This window comes from Lytechinus pictus, chromosome 8 (genome assembly GCF_037042905.1).
Source record: "Lytechinus pictus isolate F3 Inbred chromosome 8, Lp3.0, whole genome shotgun sequence".
NCBI classification, from domain to species: domain Eukaryota; kingdom Metazoa; phylum Echinodermata; class Echinoidea; order Temnopleuroida; family Toxopneustidae; genus Lytechinus; species Lytechinus pictus.
In genome coordinates, this window is record NC_087252.1 from 11,972,401 (window position 1) to 11,991,930 (window position 19,530).

At 34.0% G+C, this 19,530-nt stretch overlaps 1 protein-coding gene across 1 annotated transcript; it reads right to left on the reverse strand.

Moving 5' to 3' along the window:
• Nucleotides 1-2,051: 2,051 nt before the first annotated feature.
• Nucleotides 2,052-17,310, reverse strand: LOC129267188 (uncharacterized). The gene is made up of 10 exons (XM_064103582.1): nt 16,977-17,310; nt 16,374-16,721; nt 15,510-15,839; nt 14,915-15,223; nt 14,149-14,442; nt 13,449-13,469; nt 12,107-12,340; nt 5,884-6,036; nt 4,883-4,917; nt 2,052-4,088 (listed from the first exon to the last, which is right to left on the reverse strand). The coding sequence occupies exons 1-10, from the start codon at nt 17,161-17,163 to the stop codon at nt 3,684-3,686; spliced, it is 2,316 nt and encodes a 771-aa protein (XP_063959652.1). The 5' UTR covers nt 17,164-17,310; the 3' UTR covers nt 2,052-3,683.
• Between the last annotated feature and the right edge of the window lie 2,220 nt (nt 17,311-19,530).

A 19,530-nucleotide genomic window follows, 5' to 3' on the forward strand; every position in this document is an offset into this window, starting at 1 on the left:
AACCTTCGGAATAAAGAACCTTCAGAATTACGAACCTTCGGAATTGTGAAGTGTAACCATATTGACTAATGTAATACAGTGAATCATTTTTGCATAAGCTAATTATAACAAATATTATTTCTGTAATGAAATTTATCTACAATAGATTCATGTAAAATGTGAACTGATCTACATAAATCATACTTCAGAATAATATTCATAGTCAACTTGAACTAGATTGTGTAGGTTGGTATAAAATATTTGTTTTGTCTTATGAACCCATAGAAGAACAGTAGTATGATATTACAATACATCATTATATTACGTAAATGTATATCTGACTTGCAAGACAGGACATTGTGAGGAAAACTCATCCGTTAAAGTAATATCAAGCAATATTACTGATACTCGTAATTGAGTTGCTATTTCCATGGTATCTTAAATTCATCCCAAAATAATCGACGCAGTTTATAATAACCTCTTCTATGCGAGTATCAGTTTCCTTTGAAACCACATCAGATTCCCAATGCGTCTTTATTTAGACAATAATTGTGTGTGTGAGTGTGTGTGTGCTTAATAAGTACATGTTTAAACGGATGCGTCAAAATAAATAATTGTATTCTGCATATCGTACCTTACCCTTAAGTGAACGACCTAAGATGTACAATCGAATGATTTCTATACAAAAAACAGGTGTGTTTAAAACAAATGAAACAATGTCATAATCTATATTTTCTTATCAGCAAATTCGTAGAAAAAGTGTCTGACACTACTGATAAGATTAATACAGATGGAATTCGTTCCTCATCGTTAACTTAATAACGTTTCATAAAGTGCATGTGATTCAATCATGGGAATAATTAGGTGTAGAAATAGATTAAAAGTGACGACATAATTTTTAAAATCAGACTTAAGATGTATTTATATACAGCGCGTCCCCCCCCCCAAAAAAAAAAAAAGAAATATGCAGCTATAATTACTTTGAAAAATGACAATTATTCTGAAAGAAAAGTATGGAACTGGAAAGCTCATTTCATGTTCTAACTTCTATATACAAAATTCATTGGTCTCGCTTCAGTGGTTTTGAATACACAGTCTATTACATAACAGTGGTGCTTTTTTGCCATTCCAAGTTTGCATGAATGCAGCACTACCGTGTGTTCTGCACTTTTTAGCATATCAACCCCCTTTGACCAATCTGATCAAGGAATTTCCTGATCTGACCAGGGAAATCTCCATGATCTAACCAGCCTCATCAGATCATAACCTTGAGCATGTTCAGAAGGGCAAAAACTGTATTTGACAATTCATGTCATGTTTGATAACGGGAGGTGCACAATGATTGAGAAAACGGGTCATGTCTGTTTCATGCCTAAGTCCAACAATAATGCATTTTTTTTTTGTTAACAAGCTACTGACGCCAGTTTAATTCAATGTAACTTTTTAAAAGAAAAAAAGTCAGAAAATTCTCTTGTAAAGTTCTTTTTCGCAAAGGTCGATTAACTTGTGGATTTTCCTTTATTTTTCAGCTTATTTTACTCATCCATCATTCACATTTTCTTTTAAGTTGGTGCATTGATTCCCCTTATCAATCATCTAACAAACTGATATGTTTCTTGTCCTTCTAAACATGCCAAGGTTTATGATTTGATGAGCCTGGATATGATTGGTGAAATATCCCTGTTCAGATCCTGGATGTAAAAATGGGGGGTTAATATGCCATGGACAATGCAAAAATGCATCAATGCTGCAAACTTGGCATGGGCTAAAATGCACCACTGTCATGACTGTTACGTAACAAAGTGTGTATTCAAAACAGCTGAAGCGCAACCAATGAAATTTTCATAGAAGTTGGATCATGAAATGAGCTATCTACTCATGACCATTTATTTGAGAATACTACCACATTATAGAATTACTTCAGCCCTATGTCAGAGGGATTTTTTTGGGAAGCGCTGTACTTGTTCCAAAGGTAAAAATATGTAGCATCAGATGGAATATTTTGAATCTCTGAAAGGAATATTATCAAACATTGCCACCAATACAAATGCCAAAGTTTTTTTTTTCTTTTTGGATAAGTGGGGCATCTAGTCTGATTAATAGAAATCATTTTTTTTTTCATTTCTTAAAAAGACATTTTTACTGACCCCCGTATGGTTATTAAATTGCCAATAAGATTAATTTCATAAAGAGATTCATACAATGTAGTTACAACATATCAACGCAAATAACATAATTAATAATCCATTAACATTAAACACAAAAGCTTAAACTGAAATCATACGGAGTGATTATAATAATCTTGTAGTACATATTAAAAACTGAGATTATAAACAGGATAAACAATAAATGTAGTATACCAAATGAGACTAATTTGGAAAAAAAATAAACAAGCCTTCTAAAGATCAATAATCTTTCAAAATTTTGCATTTTTTAAAAATCAAATTTATTAGTTTTATTGGCAAGTATGTTGGTTTGCCTTTCATTTATGTAATTTTTCCTTATATTAGGAGTGAGCTATACATGGGTCAAAACTACTTTTTTTTTCGTCATTTCAATATGGCAACAGTTTATTCATAATCCCTTGTAACGTATCTCCACACGATATTTTTTTGTCTCGGGTCCGAGAAAATGGCCGCCACCCCCCCCCCCCCAAAAAAAAAAAATTCAAAGCTTTGGCCACAAATTTTTTTATTGGGTGTTCTATTTCTTTGGCTTTGGTGTCTATTCAAATGTTTTTTTGGGGGCAGGCAATTATATTTTTTTTATAATTAGTACTTATAAACAATTATTTGTAGAGTTGAAAGGTAATATTAACTAAATAAACCAATTTTTAGTGTATTTTTTCACCCATGAAGTAGTTTTCATCGTGCTTGGGTTCTTGGATATTAGAGGACACGAGTTGAAAAATAGCAAGCAAATTCATATAGCTTTAATGTTTGTTATTCCTCTACTTTTGGTTTTACTATTTGCGAAATATATCTAATTAAATTAAAAAAAGGTCAATTATCCATTGGGACTTTACATTAAACAGTGTAAACCCAAATTTAGAGGAATAAAATGATACAGCTATATGAGATGCATGCTACTGTCCTCTAATATCTAAGAACCACAAATCGATTAAACCACTGTGTGGGGTTAAAATGGAGCATTAAAAATGGCATATTTAAGTAAAATCGCTGTACAACTCTACAACTAATGATTTTTAAAATCACTAATTTTTGGAAAAACAAATTACTCGCCCCCCCCCCCCCCATAAAAAAAAAATACATGAGTAGACACCAAAAACAGAGAAAAAGGACCACCGAAAAAAAAAAAGTTGTGGCTAAAAATGTGATTTTGGGGGGTTTGGCGGCCATTTTGGATTTTGAATTGGCACACTTTTTTCGGACCAGAGACCAAAATATTGTCATTTCATGTTGAGATAGGGTAAAAGGAGCACAAAAAACTATGGCTTAGTAAAAAAAAAAAATCACATATTTATAGCCCACTTCTACCTATATGTTTTTACCTTTAGTTTCTACTTCCACCCAAAGGAAATCTTAGGTGAGTAGCACTTTCTTAATTCGTACGAAAGAACAAAACATTCTCAACTTCATAAAATCGCAAATTCTTATCGTTTTTCATGTGTTGGCATACACAACCTCAGCTTTATCCGGTATGTCATCTTCCATGGAAGACACATCAAGAGAAGTTGACGACATCTAGACAGGTTTCATATCCATATAGATGTGAGCGACAATCTCATCCCCATCTTCTCCTTCGGAGGGGGCATGGTTGATATATTGATGGTCATCAGACTCGCTTCCAGACACCATCCCATTGTCATTCGCGTAGTGACATTCAGACCCTTTTGGAGAAGAAATAGGGATTAGGTAATCATTGTCAGGTTCGTCCTGGAGGACTGATCCCTTTTCAATCTCTGTATTCGAATATGTAGCATCAGAACCCTTGGGAGTACCACAGTCATGGTCTCCTGTGTCTTGACCGGTCGTTTCGGCGATGGATGCTGGATTGGTAGGCTTAAGGTCCATGCAGTCGCTTGCACCTGGCCATGAAGAGTGCGATGGCTGGTTCCTCGTAAGTTTGGAATAGATTCCCTCCCCTTCCTGCAAATGAATAAATTGTGGAAAGCTGCGTGGTATTCATAACAATGCTTCAGATAAGCCTGTGTTAGATAAATCTATTGAGTGTCTGTTTTCAAGTACTTGTCCAATCACGAATTTTTCTAATCCTGCGGGGGAAAAATAAGAAATAACGCCCCCCCCAAAAAAAAAAAAAAAAAAACGTGTGAAATTATAAAAAATAAATAATATGATCAGGGGCGGATGAAGGAGATGAAGGATTTTCTTGAGGGGGAAGGCACATTGCACATTATTTTTCCCGAAGTATTTGCCGGCAAGAAAAACCTATTTTTTGTTTTAACCCACTAATTAAGGACAATATCGTCCATGAATAAAAAAGGGACACACTTGTGTTATATCGGCATCTTAAAAATTACAAATTTTCTTTGTGCCTCTCAAAAAGGGGGGCACGGGCCGGCTGTGCCCCCCACCCTCCTGGATCTGCAAGTAAATATGATTCTACAATTTTGGTAAATCGTCATAACGCTAATACAACACTGATTAAAGTAAAGTATTTGCTATGCTAATGATTAAATGATTATCAGGTAATTGACGTATCGAAATACCCAATGAACATAATAAAGAAAACCATTGGACGCAGGATGATTAAACAGTTTGGGAACACGTCATTTTGTATTACAGAATAAACTTTTTAAAAGTTTAAAAATCATTATACATTGTATATGTCAGATTAGGTCAGATTACTTTCAAATGATTTCCATTCCCCATGATTTCTGTTTACCTAGAACAAAAAAAAAAGGAGATAATGATGAAAATACCTTATTGTATGAATGTTGAGTTTCTTTTCCGATAGCTGTATTGGATTGTATAAAAAAGCAAGACATTAAATCATAAGTACAATAATAATCAAATGGAAAGGGTCGATTAAATCGCACTTAGATATTCTCTTCACATGTAGCTTAAATCTCGACTACTTATTGTATTTATATTTCTGACGAATAGTTTGCAACCCTAAATTACCACTCAACTACATATTTTATTGTTAATAGGAAGAGAGGTTTTTTTTTTCAACCTGCCTTCGTCAGGGCAGGGCAGTAAAAAGTGTCTCTTTCGACGGGGCTTCAAACTTTTACTCGTTCCTTTCGAGAAATAATAATGCAATATATGGATAAGTTTGTGTTCGAAATTTGAGAATATAGAAAAGAGGTATCCTAAATTATCCAAAGGTCATCTACGACTTCGAAATGAAATAGGATGGGGCAGAGAAAAAGAAAAATCTAGAAAACTGGGTATTCAGAGAACACACACAATCAATGTTTTAAACCAAAAACGTGCGTGCACTCTCAACGTTTAGAGAAACACGCATCTTCTCAATTTATTATCAACATACTTCATTCATGTCTTTTATTAATTCAGAATGTTTGTTAATTATGCATGTATTTATCGTATGTATTGAAAAATTGTTCATCCTAGTTACGTAATAATATAAAAGTTTTGCTATGTCACGGATTTGTTGAAATGAACCTACACGATTATGAAAACAAACACACACATGTTGATAAAACTCACTCTTGTGATGAAGGTATACATGTGAAGAACTGGAGGAAAACATACCCTAAATTACGAAAAACACACAAACACGATCACACGAATCATTTCAAACCTTGGGAGACACGAGATATTTAATGGAAGTGAGGAAATGAACTTTCCGACAGATGTTGGAATCCCCAGAATAAGAAATGCAAATCGTGAATAATGTATTTTGCTTCTTCAGTTATATATGTTATAAGGAGTACATCATTATTACTCTAAAACATACCTTTCTTTTGTTTGGTACAGCATATCAATCCGTAAAAGTACACCAAACCAAGTGAGATTACTATGACGAAACCAAGTGAGGCAATTACACCATGAGCTATTATCATGTAAGGAGTGCTTTGCTTTCTTGGTTGAACTTTCTGACCCGGTTGATCTAAAATCAGAAAGTAAAACATAAAAGTGTGAAAGACAAAATAATAACCTATACATAATATTCAGTTTATTGATAGTAACCCTATACCCACTAACAATACAATATTCATTACAAAAATAACATTTTCAGTTATCGACTTTGAAGTACCAGGGTGTTTAATGATACCCTTTTCCACATTTTAGTCATAAAAGAAAATGAAGAGGCTTTAATAGGAGGAAATAACCATTTGTTAACAGATTTTTCGGAAATACTCCTAATTGTTTAAGATCGACTTTCTGACTTATGATGTTCATTACAGATCTAGCATAGCGATCTTAAACAAATAAGAGAAATGCCGATTTTAAAAAAAAAATTTGGTCATGAAGTTAAGAATTCTAACTCTTTTATCCAATAGTGCAAAATAATGTTCAAACGAAATTTAGAAAACTTACAAGGGAGACGATACTTATTTCACAAATCGCCTACACTCACATATGCCTACATATCTCATTCACACACATCCACCCACATCTTGTATAAATATATGTACCCATTGGGATAACTTACATAATCATCGTTCATTGTTTTGTCCATTGTCCATCTATTTATATCATTCATTCTATTGACATGCATTTACCTAAAATTTGCAACAGATGTTATGCGATAGTCCTTTCAAATCTTCCCCTCGCCTTTGTCATTTTTACTAGGAGTGGGCTATAAATGGGTGATTTTTGGTTTTACTGTGGGAACAGTTTTTTGTGTTCCTTTTACCTTATCTCACTATGAAATGACGATATTTTTTGTCTCGGGTCCGAGAAAAAAGTGTGCCGGGCCAAAATCCAAAATGGCCGCCAAAACCCCCCAAAATCACAGTTTTGGCCACAACTTTTTTATTTGGTGGTCAATTTCTCTGGTTTTGGTGTCTATTCATATGTTTTTGGGGGCAGGAAATTTGTTTTTCCTATAATTAGTACTTTTAAACCATTATTTGTAGAGTTAAAAGGTAATTATACCTAAATTTTCCAATTTTTGTAGCCTTTTTTCAGCCAAAAAGTGGGTTTTATCATCCTGGGGTTCTGGGATATTAAATGGCACGAGGTCAACAATAGCAAGTAGCTTCATGCAATGTATAGCTATCTTGCTTTTATTCCTCCACTTTTTTTTTTAACGGATATTTGTGAAATATTTCTTATCAAATAAAATAAAATTTCATTTATCCATAGGGGCTATACGGTGTACAATGCACTGTACATACTACACCTCATATATCCATGCATTGACCACCATGGCATATGACAAGGCCTGTATTTAAACTATAGTGTCATAGAAATGAGCTTCAAAGGTTTAGAATTAGATTGTGAATTTGACTCCTTGTCAGCTGATGTACACGATGAAACCAGCAACGTAAATTGCACTTAAATATCACATACATGTATATATCATATACGTACATCACATTTTTAGCCATATCTTCTTCATTTGGAGGCTTTTTTTTTTACCTGGTTCTGGTGTCTATAAACTGGCCTATGTTTATGCGGTCAGGTAACTACTAGTATCATGGTAACGCTGATCGATAGCCAATCAGAATAAAGGATTGCATGCAAGTTACCATTACAGTTTAGTTAACATAATGGTAAATTTTCATGCAACGGGGCCCAGAATAGCTACAGTGTAAATTACCTCTCTCCGGCCCCTGAATTAGCATATTTGACAAAACAGGACTCAATTTCTGAGACAATTTCTGAGGCATCTAATTCTAAACCTGAGAGCTCATTTCTATGACACTATAGTTTATACAAGCCTTGTTATCTGCCATGGTGGCCAATGCATTTATGCAGTGCAGTATGTATACACATGTACAGTACATTGTATACTGTATAGCCCCAATGGATAATTGACATTTTTTTAATTTAGTAAGATATATTTCACAAATATCCGTAAAAACCCAAAGTGGAGAAATAAAAGCAATATAGCTATACTAAGCTGCTTGCTATTGTTGACCTCCTACCATCTAATATCCCAAAACCCCACGATGATTAAACCTACTTTTTTGCTGAAAAAGGGCTACAAAAAAGAGAAAATTTAGGTATAATTACCTTTTAACTCTACAAATAATGGTTTAAAAGTACTAATTTTAGGAAAACAAATTGCCTGCCCCCCAAAACATATGAATAGACACCAAAACCAGAGAAATTGACCACCAAATAAAAAAGTTGTGGCCAAAACTGTGATTTTGGGGGGTTTTGGCGGCCAATTTGGATTTTGGCCCGGCACATATTTTTCTCGGACCCGAGACAAAAAATATTGTCATTTCATGTTGAGATACATTACAAGGAATAAAAAAAAAACTGTTGTCATATTGAAATTACAAAAAAAGTATTTTTGACCCATGTATAGCCCACTCTTATTTTTACTGAGCAATTTTGCCGGATTTCTTTTGCAGATATTAAAAATATGCATTTTTCAAAGGTTATTGTATAATGAATCACAACAACAATGTTTTCATTTGCACTTTTCTTTACAAAAATAGTCAAGAAAAAGGGGTTTTTGTCACCCAAACCATCATATCTTAGGTCAATGACTATATTGGTATCATAATAACAACTTTATTCATGAAATAACATATATTTTTCATGATATACTTTATAATTTTTAACGTATTTTCAGACTCGAACTCACATTAAAGTTCAAATAAAGTCGTGCAAATTAAGCGACCTGAACATACTGTTCAGTAAGGGAAATGTTAAATCAGTTTGTCATACATGTTTCTACTAACCATTTAGCATGTGTTTCAGGCCACGTGATTAAGGTCAAATATCCCTCAGGGTCAATGAACTTTGACTATGTAAAGGTATCAACGTAAAATGACAGGATATGGGTAATAAATGATCATCTGGCATTAATGTCAAGTCATATGGTTAAGGTCAATCGGGGGTCAACTCAATGTCTGTTAAAAGTTTCTAAAAATGGACAGGTTTCTAGATTTTAGATCAGTCAGGATAAACGTGCATATAACGGTAAGGATATATCATAAATAAGATGAGTATAATTTCAGGTTACTGGTACAAGGTCGAAGGTTACTTCAGATCAATATACTTGGATGTGAAATAATTTTCTTTTTAATCTAAAAAATACTTAAATTGATGGGCCGGGTTGAGAATATTTATATCTAAATAAATAGAGTAAAAATTTCATCAAATAACGAAGTACTTGAATTTTAAAGTTTGGCAATATTTTGTAAAAACAGTTATATGCACGTGGTCATGAATATTCATTAGGTGGACAGATGATGTCACATCGCCACATTTCTTTTTTCATATTTTATTACATGAAGTCATAACTTTTCTCATACATGTGTAATAATGTGTCTCCATTAAGATGAAATAAGTTGCAGCATTAAATAACTAATGCACTTAATCAGTTGTCAATCCAATTGTTCTAATTGCTGGTAAAAAAAAAATGTTGAATACACCTAATTGCATATAATAAAATACTAAATGGCAGGTGGGAATATGACATCATCATCCGACCTGATGAATATTATGAAAACGTGTCTAGGTCTGCTTCACCGGAATAATGCAAATCTTAAAAATTCAATAACTTCATTATATGTTGTCCTATTTTTTCAAATTTTTAGCATTTTGCTCTGTAAATGTCACTCTATTTATTGAAGTATGAACATCTTGAGCCTGGTGCATTCCTTTAATCACGATAAATTAAACTTATATGAGATGGTTATCGGATATCTGAAATGAAATAAAAACATGTCATGTTTTAGATGAAGTTCAAAAGTATTTTGAAGTCAATAAACTTTATTTAACCAAATGAAGGTGGGTCTCCTCCTTAAACATATTCATCTTACAAGTGCTGTAGCTGTTTTCATAGCCAGTGTTGCTGCTATTTTGAATTAAGAAGTGCAGGCAATCCTTAAATATAAATTCGAATTCTGGTAACGATCTCAAAATCACTTTTTACAGAATCTAATATAATGACCACCCAATTGCCTGTTTGTATGAATAAAAAATATGTGCCAAAGGATTCTGGAAGAAATGGTGTAATTGCTGAGAAATAAGCAAAATAAGCGCGGATTCGGTCACTTCCGTCGGGTCTTTATTCCAGCAATAATAATACACTGCCCCACGTGTGCCTATCTGTGTTGGTGATCTTCAGTGTGAACATTTTTCAGCGTAGATTTCAAGATTTCACAAAGTTCAGTTTATGTAACTGTACCAGATCTACATGTAGATTCTCGATGATATACTGACAATTAAGCCTGGTCTTACAGACTTTCTCATGAACTCAGTGTTTACTGCAACTACTGGAATTTCTCTTTAAGAATTCAACTAGTTTCAAGTTGACAATTTATTGACCATAAATGACAATTGGTATTTGCTAAGTGACCTGATATTCCATTCGTTTTGCTGATACTTGATAACTATTATATTCATGAAAAGGGTCATTTTACTCTCAGTGTTTATACGGTGACATTTCAAAAAGTAAATCTTGGCTAAGATTGTAATGTTGATACCACAATATGATATGGGTAATAAAGTGTCACTGATCATCCACGAGTTTCAGAAGGTCAAATGATCAAGGTAAAATATCATTTTAGGGTGAATGAATTTTGACTATGTTCGTGGTATCAATATTAAAATCTTAACCTAGGTGATGTTCTAACGTGTCGTCATAACTTTGAAAGTGTAAGGACATATAGAAAAAAAAAGGTTATCAAGTATTGGCACACTGATGAATGAAATATTGAGGTCACTAGGTCAAAGGTTATTTGAGGGTCAACTGTTTTCAACTTAAACAACGTGGAACGCCGCTGGTAGCTTCATCTGCACTGCATAATTCAAGAAAACGCCACTGCAGACTGACTTTGAAAACAATTACCATTCTCGCAAAATGAAAGGTTGAAAAAACAATTAATAGATACCATTCATCTAAAATCAAAAGTTCATTCACCTTAAATGACCTTTAACCATGACTAAAAAAAAATATCACACATCATTTGTGATATCCAAGAACCATCTCATGCAACGATCATTGATGAGTATGTGTTAGATTAGGAACAAAATATACATTTTAATCCAATTTGATATATCTGAAATGACCTTAACGGTGACCCAGTGTTCTGGAATCACACTAATTCATGATGCCTATTAATCTTTATCCATGTTTAACATAATACTGATTGATAATTTTAAAATTGTGAAAATTTTAAGATCTAACCTAATATTTTTTTCTTCTTTTTTTTTGCCATTCACATGAAGATCTTAAATTCGCTTATCTGTTTGCTGATACGTATTGATGAACATTATATGAACGATTTATAGAATAGTGACTTGCTACATTAGGCCTATCTTGAAAATGAAAAGTCTTAGTATTCATTAAGTTTTGATTAGTAAAATCACAACATGGTTAAAGTGCAATAATCCTCAATGACCCTTCGTCTTGATAATGTGACCTTAAACTCATGCAAGATGATCAGTGATACTTTATTACACACATCCTCTAAGTTATGATGATTTTGTTTTCCAAAACTTAACCTTGGTTAAGATTTCTAAGGAGTTGATGCCTTAACATGTGACCTGAAGCACATGCCAAATGATTTATAAAAGCATTGTATGACACACTGGTTTATAATTTCCTCCACTTGAAGGTATGTTGAGGCCGTTTGATTTTCAATACCAACATATTTCTGGACCTCATGAATGGTAGTTTAGCTGTTATAATCATGATTCCTGGTTACTTATAGAAGCCGCTATATTGGCAAAAAACACAAATTTTTGGCGGCCATTTTTTAAAATCCAAGATGGTGGCTATAAAAGCATCGCTGCAAATGGAAATATTGTTATTCTAATAATTTGTACAAAAACCTTTCCAAAACAATATAATTTTCAATTTCTCCAAAAGAAAAAAAAAACGGGCAAAGGCTCAAAAATAAACATGGTGAACCTGGCTACCCTTTCATTTTTTATTTAATTAGACCTATCATTCAAGTAGTCCTTAATTCCTTAAATCTAATCTGAGGGTTTAAGGTACTTAAAAAAAAAATTATAAATGTATAAATATGATTACAGGTCTTCACCTTGTATATCGGCTGGTTCACTACACAACCCTCTTCCATAAGTCACCACAACTACGTCATCATCCGGGTCAATTCTGATCTCTGTACCGGGGTCATTGCACTTTGTCTCATTCACAAGGGGACAGTCTGATGTTTGGAACGTCTTCAGGAGAATGAAGCAGATTTCATCCAACGACTGATTTGCCTTTGACAATTGAAGGACTCGCCACTCTTTTACTCGAGTGACTGTTACACCTGTAAGACGTAGGAACAGTTACTTGTTTTTGTTAGAAACCCAGTCATACTTCAATACTAACATTTCAATTTGATATCAAGTATTGGCCACTGTGTTTCATTTGGAAGGGGGCACGCATGTATTTCTTAGAAAATTTCAGTCGAGCTAAGTAAAAACAGAAATACAAGCCAGAATTTGAGTTCAGTTGTGCATGTTTTATTTTAGAAACATACATTATTACTTAAGACATTTATTTAAACAAAAGACAATGAAAACAAAGCAGAAGACGAATACTTGGAAAACAATGTTTACAAAGTAAATGTATGATTAACATCTTTTAGTCGAATTGCGTCGAAATTAATGTCAGACCGAATGTGTCATCACGAAAAGAGAAAATATAAGTTTTTGTATTGTTATGCACTTATCAAAGAAGGATTGGATCAAATTATATTTAAAAAAAACTACAAATTTCCCTTTCCATCTCAATGAGAATCGAGATACATGTCTGTTTTTGCTACAAGCACCTCGCATACATGATCAAACATGATACATGATACATTTGCCACTCTCGACCCAGGTGTAGTAAATGGGTACCCGGTAGGAAGGAATTCCTTGAATGCTCGATGCGCCCGATCAGGGTAGCCGTGCTAAAGCCGGGGTAATAGTATGCAGCGCTTAGAAACATTTGTATTAAGCGTTATATAAATGTTGCATATTATTATTATTATTATTATCAAAATCTAAAGGGATTGTCAATGATCATAAAACATGTCAAAATAAACTCTTCACAAAGTAGCAAAATGTCAATTTTTACTTGAGTATTTACTTTTAGATTTTTTTGTTGTTAATTAAAAGATTTAAATAAGCAATAAAGAGGTTCTTGCAAAGCAAAGTCCTCCAACACAAAAGGAAAAAATGATTCTGAAAAAAAAAAGAATCAAAATAAAAGTAATGTATTTGATACATGTTGAAAAGTGGCACATTATGGTAGGAAATGAAAAGTGATCATGTTTTCTCAATAAATTACTTAGGCCACGTTGAATCATTGTGTACTGGGAAAGCGGATGGTTTCCTGGTAAGAAGAAAATAATAAAGACTTGTAACTAGTACAAATAAACATACCCTTACCATAGTTCTCTGGTTGTAAAGCTGTAAATAACCAAACAAGGAAGCGCAGCAGAGAAAAAGAAACAGAAAAATAATTCAATGCCAATCCATAAGTAGCTTTCAATCTGGCAAGATTATGACCTGTTTTGTTTCAATTACAATGCAAAAAAGAAATTGAAGTATCAAGTGGACACATTTTTTTTTTTTCAACTGAAACTACACCTGTATATCTTTCTCTTTATTATTAATCACACATGAATTAAGTCTATCAAAGGCAATGCATAGATAATATACAAAATAGAGGTAGAAATTGCAGAAATTGTAATGTATAAAAAAGATTGGCCTACTGTACAGCATAATTATTGATACATTTTAGGAGCAAAGGGAACCCATAAGAAAACACAAGCTTCCGTTCTGAATGCACTTTGGGATGATTATTTTTTTTAATACATATGGATATATATTAACTTCTCGAGTGACAGTCTTTAGACAGATTTCACGGGTCATCCAATTAATTTGGAAAATTTTGTCTGAGTTAATACAGAATAAACATTATTAACAGAGTCCGAACTTAACATAATTTATCACCTAAGGCATACAAGGAAAAGTGATTCTTTGTAAATATGTACGTGTCAAACTAACAGCAGGTGAATGAAAAATTTGAAGCTAAAATTTATTTATGTTTAATTATCAAGTAGTTGGAAAAAACAGAATAACTTACGAGCTGTGGAAACCACTGTTGTCTCCATACTACTATTTCCCGCACTGTTTTCTGACCACATCGTCAACCGGTACCAGGTGAATGGATTCAGGTCATCCAGTCTGAATAATGGTTGTGTCAGGTTGGTAATAACACCACACTCTTCCTCCTTCGCCAGTGTGTCGTTTGGACAGTATTCCAGATTGAACGTCTGTTGAAACCCACCATCGAACCCTGGTTGCCAGGCAACGAAGAGAGTTGAAGATGTCGTCTGGGTTTGCTCGACGATGAGCCAAGAAGGTGGATCAGGGATGGCTGAATTTATCGTGAGGGTTGATGAGACATATGCGATGAAACTATTTATCATTATTTATAATTTCATACCATTTCATGTTGTAATCGATTATGTTGAAATGGGTACATGACACAGTAAGTCGACTGAATAATATTTCGAAGCTCTCAACCTATTCTAACATATCTATCATAATACAAATATATAGTATAGAAACATTACTAGGTAGTATCAGATACACATAAAGATTTAACTAAGAGTAATTTTTCTCATTTCTGTTACAGGAAGAACAATTTGAAATTAACGAATCTGTTTTAATAGATATGAATAATACCTTATCTACCAGTGGACCTAAATGGTCGTCATTCATCTCCACTCATTTGAAAGTAAAAAGGACACGAATATATTTTAACATACAAAATAATACAGACTATTATCAAAACTTCACACATTTTATCCTATTCTATTCTACGTTTAGCACTATTGAATACTTACATGATACGTTTAGTACCATGCTCTCATTCACTAAGCGACCCAGGAATGTTTCAGGTTGAACTGCCTGGCAGAGAAGACGTTTTCCATCATCAAACCTCTTTGGTACGAAGATCAGAGTGCTTACAGAATCATATCGATTAGCTCTATTCAAAGATGACTTTAGCGATGAACTATCTGTCAAGTTTCTTGATCCAATATACCAATGAATGAGAGGAGCTGGGTATCCATTAGAGGTTCTGCATGTTACAAGTGTTTCAATACCATCTTGCAGATCCACTGGAATGGTAATATTGACGTCATCTGGTAGGCCTTGAGAAGATAAAGAACAATTGTTTAAGGTGAAGCATTATGAAAAATGATAATGCAGAATATATATTTTTCAAGTGTCGCCATGAACAACAAAAGTTCTACGTTCAAATGAAGTAAAACAGACGGCATTGAATTGATTGTTGGTAGACTTAATTTTGCAGTTCATGAAATTCAGAATCTTAGTAGACACACTCTGCTTCTTAGTTGACCACTTTGACGAGAGGTGTCCATGTAGGCCTATCATTGCAATTTTGGATAACATATTTTTTTTTATTGTGATACTCACCGTAAACCCTTAATTTAGAAATATTTAGGCCAACAACTTCGTTGTCCATGAAAGCGTTACACTGAACGTTTTTTCCGTGGTCAGTTTTCGTCGGACGTATTTTGATGGTAGTCTCTGTGTCGAACAACTTCTCATGGGAAAGGCTTGAAGTCTTTGAAGAATTTGTGATGGGAATAATGTCAGAGCCGTGAGGAAAAGACAGATCAACTGCTGGGAAGGATCCGACACTTTTACACGTGATTGATGTCGGTAAATCTTCTTGAACGTATATGGCCGTTGACTGGGACTGGTTACTTCCAGTTGGAAAGAGTAACACATTTTTAGGCCAAACTACAAAAGAGAAGGAAATAAATGTGAGAAAGAGAAAGAAAAGGAGGGTGCGAAAAAAAGGGACATGGTGCATATTCTGTAGACATGATTATAAGGGGAACAAATTTCGCATAAGGTGAAGTTGTGGTACATGAAGATCATCTTTACGAGACCAAAAAAAAAAAATTATATGACGTTGATGCACGTGGAAACAGTACACAGTGTCTTGTTGGCCTAAATAGTATCATCAGTAACACATTGTCAGGAACTAAGCAATGATCTTGACTCGTGTGATGTCATAAAACGTTGGGATGCTCTTATTTTTACTATAACCTCACGCAATTCCAATAACTTCAATATGCCCAACATGACCAGTGATATTTCCAGTAAATTGTGCGGTCAAGCCGTTCGTTTTGACGATGTTGACATGGGGTTCATCTGATAGGCAAATTGTTCGCCTGATAGGGTTTAATTTTCTGAGGAATATCATTCACAAAGGAAGAACATATTTGGCTATGATATCTAATAAATGATTCAAGATACATCGGAACTCACCTAGCACCATCAACCTGGATACCGCTTGATCAACAATGTTGACATCCATATATGCGTTGCATTGAATGTACTGTCCATGGTCATTCTTCCCTGTTAGTATTGTGATAGTACTCTCTGTGTCAAACAAATTATCATCGGAAACGACACTACGAGTCTCTGTGTTGTTAATAATGGTAATGTTGCCATCGGGAAAATACCATTGTAATTTAGTCGCTGGGAATGATCCAAGTGCCTTACATGTGATTGAAGTTGTTGCATTTTCGTTAATGTATAGACTTCTTGACCGAGTTCCATGTTCCTGATGGCCTTCAGCGTTAGGAACAAAGAGCAGCATACTAGATGGTAGAACTGCAAGAAAGCGGATTGACACACGATGCTTATTGATATCACGTAAAATCAACTCAAAGTAATTATTTCTTTAGTGCAATCAAATGAAAATGTTTTGAAAATTAGAAAATACGAGAGACAGAGATATAAAAAAAACACACTTAACTTAGACCCGCAATGAAAGCTATATCAGTAAACAATGACTAAAGCCAATGAAAGTAGAGGATGGTTTGAATATCTAGAGAAACAAATCTTTCCTTCCTAGGTGATACATACCGTGAACATTCAAATGTACTGATAGTTGAAGATTGTTTTGAAGTAGTGGATGTGATGCAATGCACTCCAATATCCTTCCTCGGTCATTCCTAGAGGGTTTGATTGTTACAGTTTTCTGAGAGATATAATGGTTTTCTCGTATGGCATTAGACTGATCACGGGATAATGTTACTATATCGTCGGGCATATGCCATTGCAATACTGCAGGAGGCCTCGCCCAGTATGCTTCACATATGATGTTAACTTTATGTCCAGCCGTTACGGTTATAGTCGTGTTATGAAAGTAAGGATGATTCAATCTCTCGTCTGTTACACGAATCCCGAAGGGGGGAGCTGGTGACAGAAGAATAAATACAAGGTAATAAATGTCATGTATCTCTACTTAATTTTTGTATTGCTGAATTACATTGGTCTGAAAATAATGAAAGTTTACTTCTTTTGGATGGAATATCTATTTTTAAATTATATCGCCATTCTAAGATTAATGACACTAAGGATATTTATTGCTATTGCTTAGTTTATTCAATCGTTTCCCTGCTGTCCATCTAATCGATATCATATTTTCGAGGAAAAAATATAAAACCGTCGTAGAGCAGCCCCCTACTCATACAAAAGTAATTACCTTTTGGGTCATGTAACAACTACATTGTTTGTAGGGAATAACTGTCAAATAAGCCTAACTGTCAAATACGCCAAACGGTCATATTGTTCTGCTTAATACACTCAGTTCCTTTGGTGTTAGGGGTCAGGCATATGAATGGTTTCATTCTTATCTTTCCTGTCACTCACCGATTGTCTGTATTAACAACTGTAAATCTACTAGTATGACACTCACGGTGTACCGCAGGATTCCGTTGGAGGGCCGACTTTATTTTTGATTTACTTGATTGGTTGGGGACATATCTTACGACGCCATATACATGTAACATCAAGTATCCCATATATGCCAATGACATCCACATCTATCTATCAATCAAACCAAACAAAGCTGATGCAATAAATGCAATCACCCTTCTGGAGAAATTGTCTATCTGACATTCATTCCTTGTTGGAATTAAAGAGAAATGCCAGTAGTTGCAGTAAACACTGATTTCATGAGAAAGCCTGTAAAACCAAGCTTAATTGTCAGTATATCATCGATGATCTAGATCTGGTACAGTTACATAAACTTAACTTTGTGAAATCTTGAAATCTACGCTGAAAAATGTTCACACTGAAGATCACCAACACAGATAGGCACACGTGGGACAGTGTATTATCAATGCTGGAATAGAGACCCGAAGGAAGTGACCGAATCCGCGCTTATTTTGCTTATTTCTCAGCAATTACACAATTTCTTCCAGAATCCTTTGGCACATATTTTTTTCTCATACAAACAGACACCTGGGTGGTCATTATATTAGATTCTGTAAAAAGTCATTTTGAGATCGTTACCAGAACTGGAATTTGTCTTTAAAATTGAATCTTTAAAATTGAATCCCTCCAAAACTGAGTTCCTTTCATTTTAGTCCAGGATAGGCCCCATAGAGAAGGGGTCGAACCTTGTTTTTTTAGATATACAATGTTTTTTTATGTTTTTTTGTCAATTCGAGGGTGCTGATTCCGAATCTGAATGATGCCACTCTTGTAACCTTGAGCATTTTCCGCAAATTGGCAAAATCCAATATGGCCGCCAAAATATGCAAATTATACCCATGAAAATCATAAAATTGCACACACATTAACTATAAAATGCATGTAGTTGTTGTGCAGAAGTGAAATACTCGTTGGAAAAGCGATATTTGACAAAATGTTTATTTTATTGATATTCTAAATGGCCGCCATAACCCCTGTATACTTTATTATGTAGAATATGAATGGGGAAAAATAAATTTTAAACAAGAGCACTATTATTGCATGTGATTGTGACCTACGAGTAGACTACTGTCTGAAAACATGATTATTAACAAAACTATGTCATTTGTATACTATCTAATGTGATAAATGCTGTATTATGATATTCAAAATGGGTGTCATAGACTCCTTATACTGTGTTCAATATATTAAAGGGGACAAATAATTTTCACAATATTTGAATTTGCTTGACTATAAAATGCCAATAACTGCGAAATATTGGTGTAACACTGTCTGACAACAATGATTTCTAACAAAACATATAATTTCCCTTGCAATTTTGGTAATTATGCTGCATTTTGACATTCAAAATGGCTGCCATAGGCCCTATCTGTATTATGAACAAAGCGAATGAAGAAACTAATTTTCACAAGAGTAAGAACAATAAAATGAATGTAATTGTAATCTACGAGTGAAATATTGTCTAAAAACATGTTTTCTAGCGAAACATATCATTTCCTTTTTCATGAATGAGATAAATGCTGTATTGTTAAATTCAAAATGGCCCCTATGGGCCATTACAGTATTATCTACAATATAAATGGGGACAAATACTTTTGAAAGAATTAGGATTTGCCTGACTATGAATTCCATATAATTCTGTTGTATAAGGAATATATTGTTTAAAAACGTGATTTTTTAATGAAATATAGTATTTCCT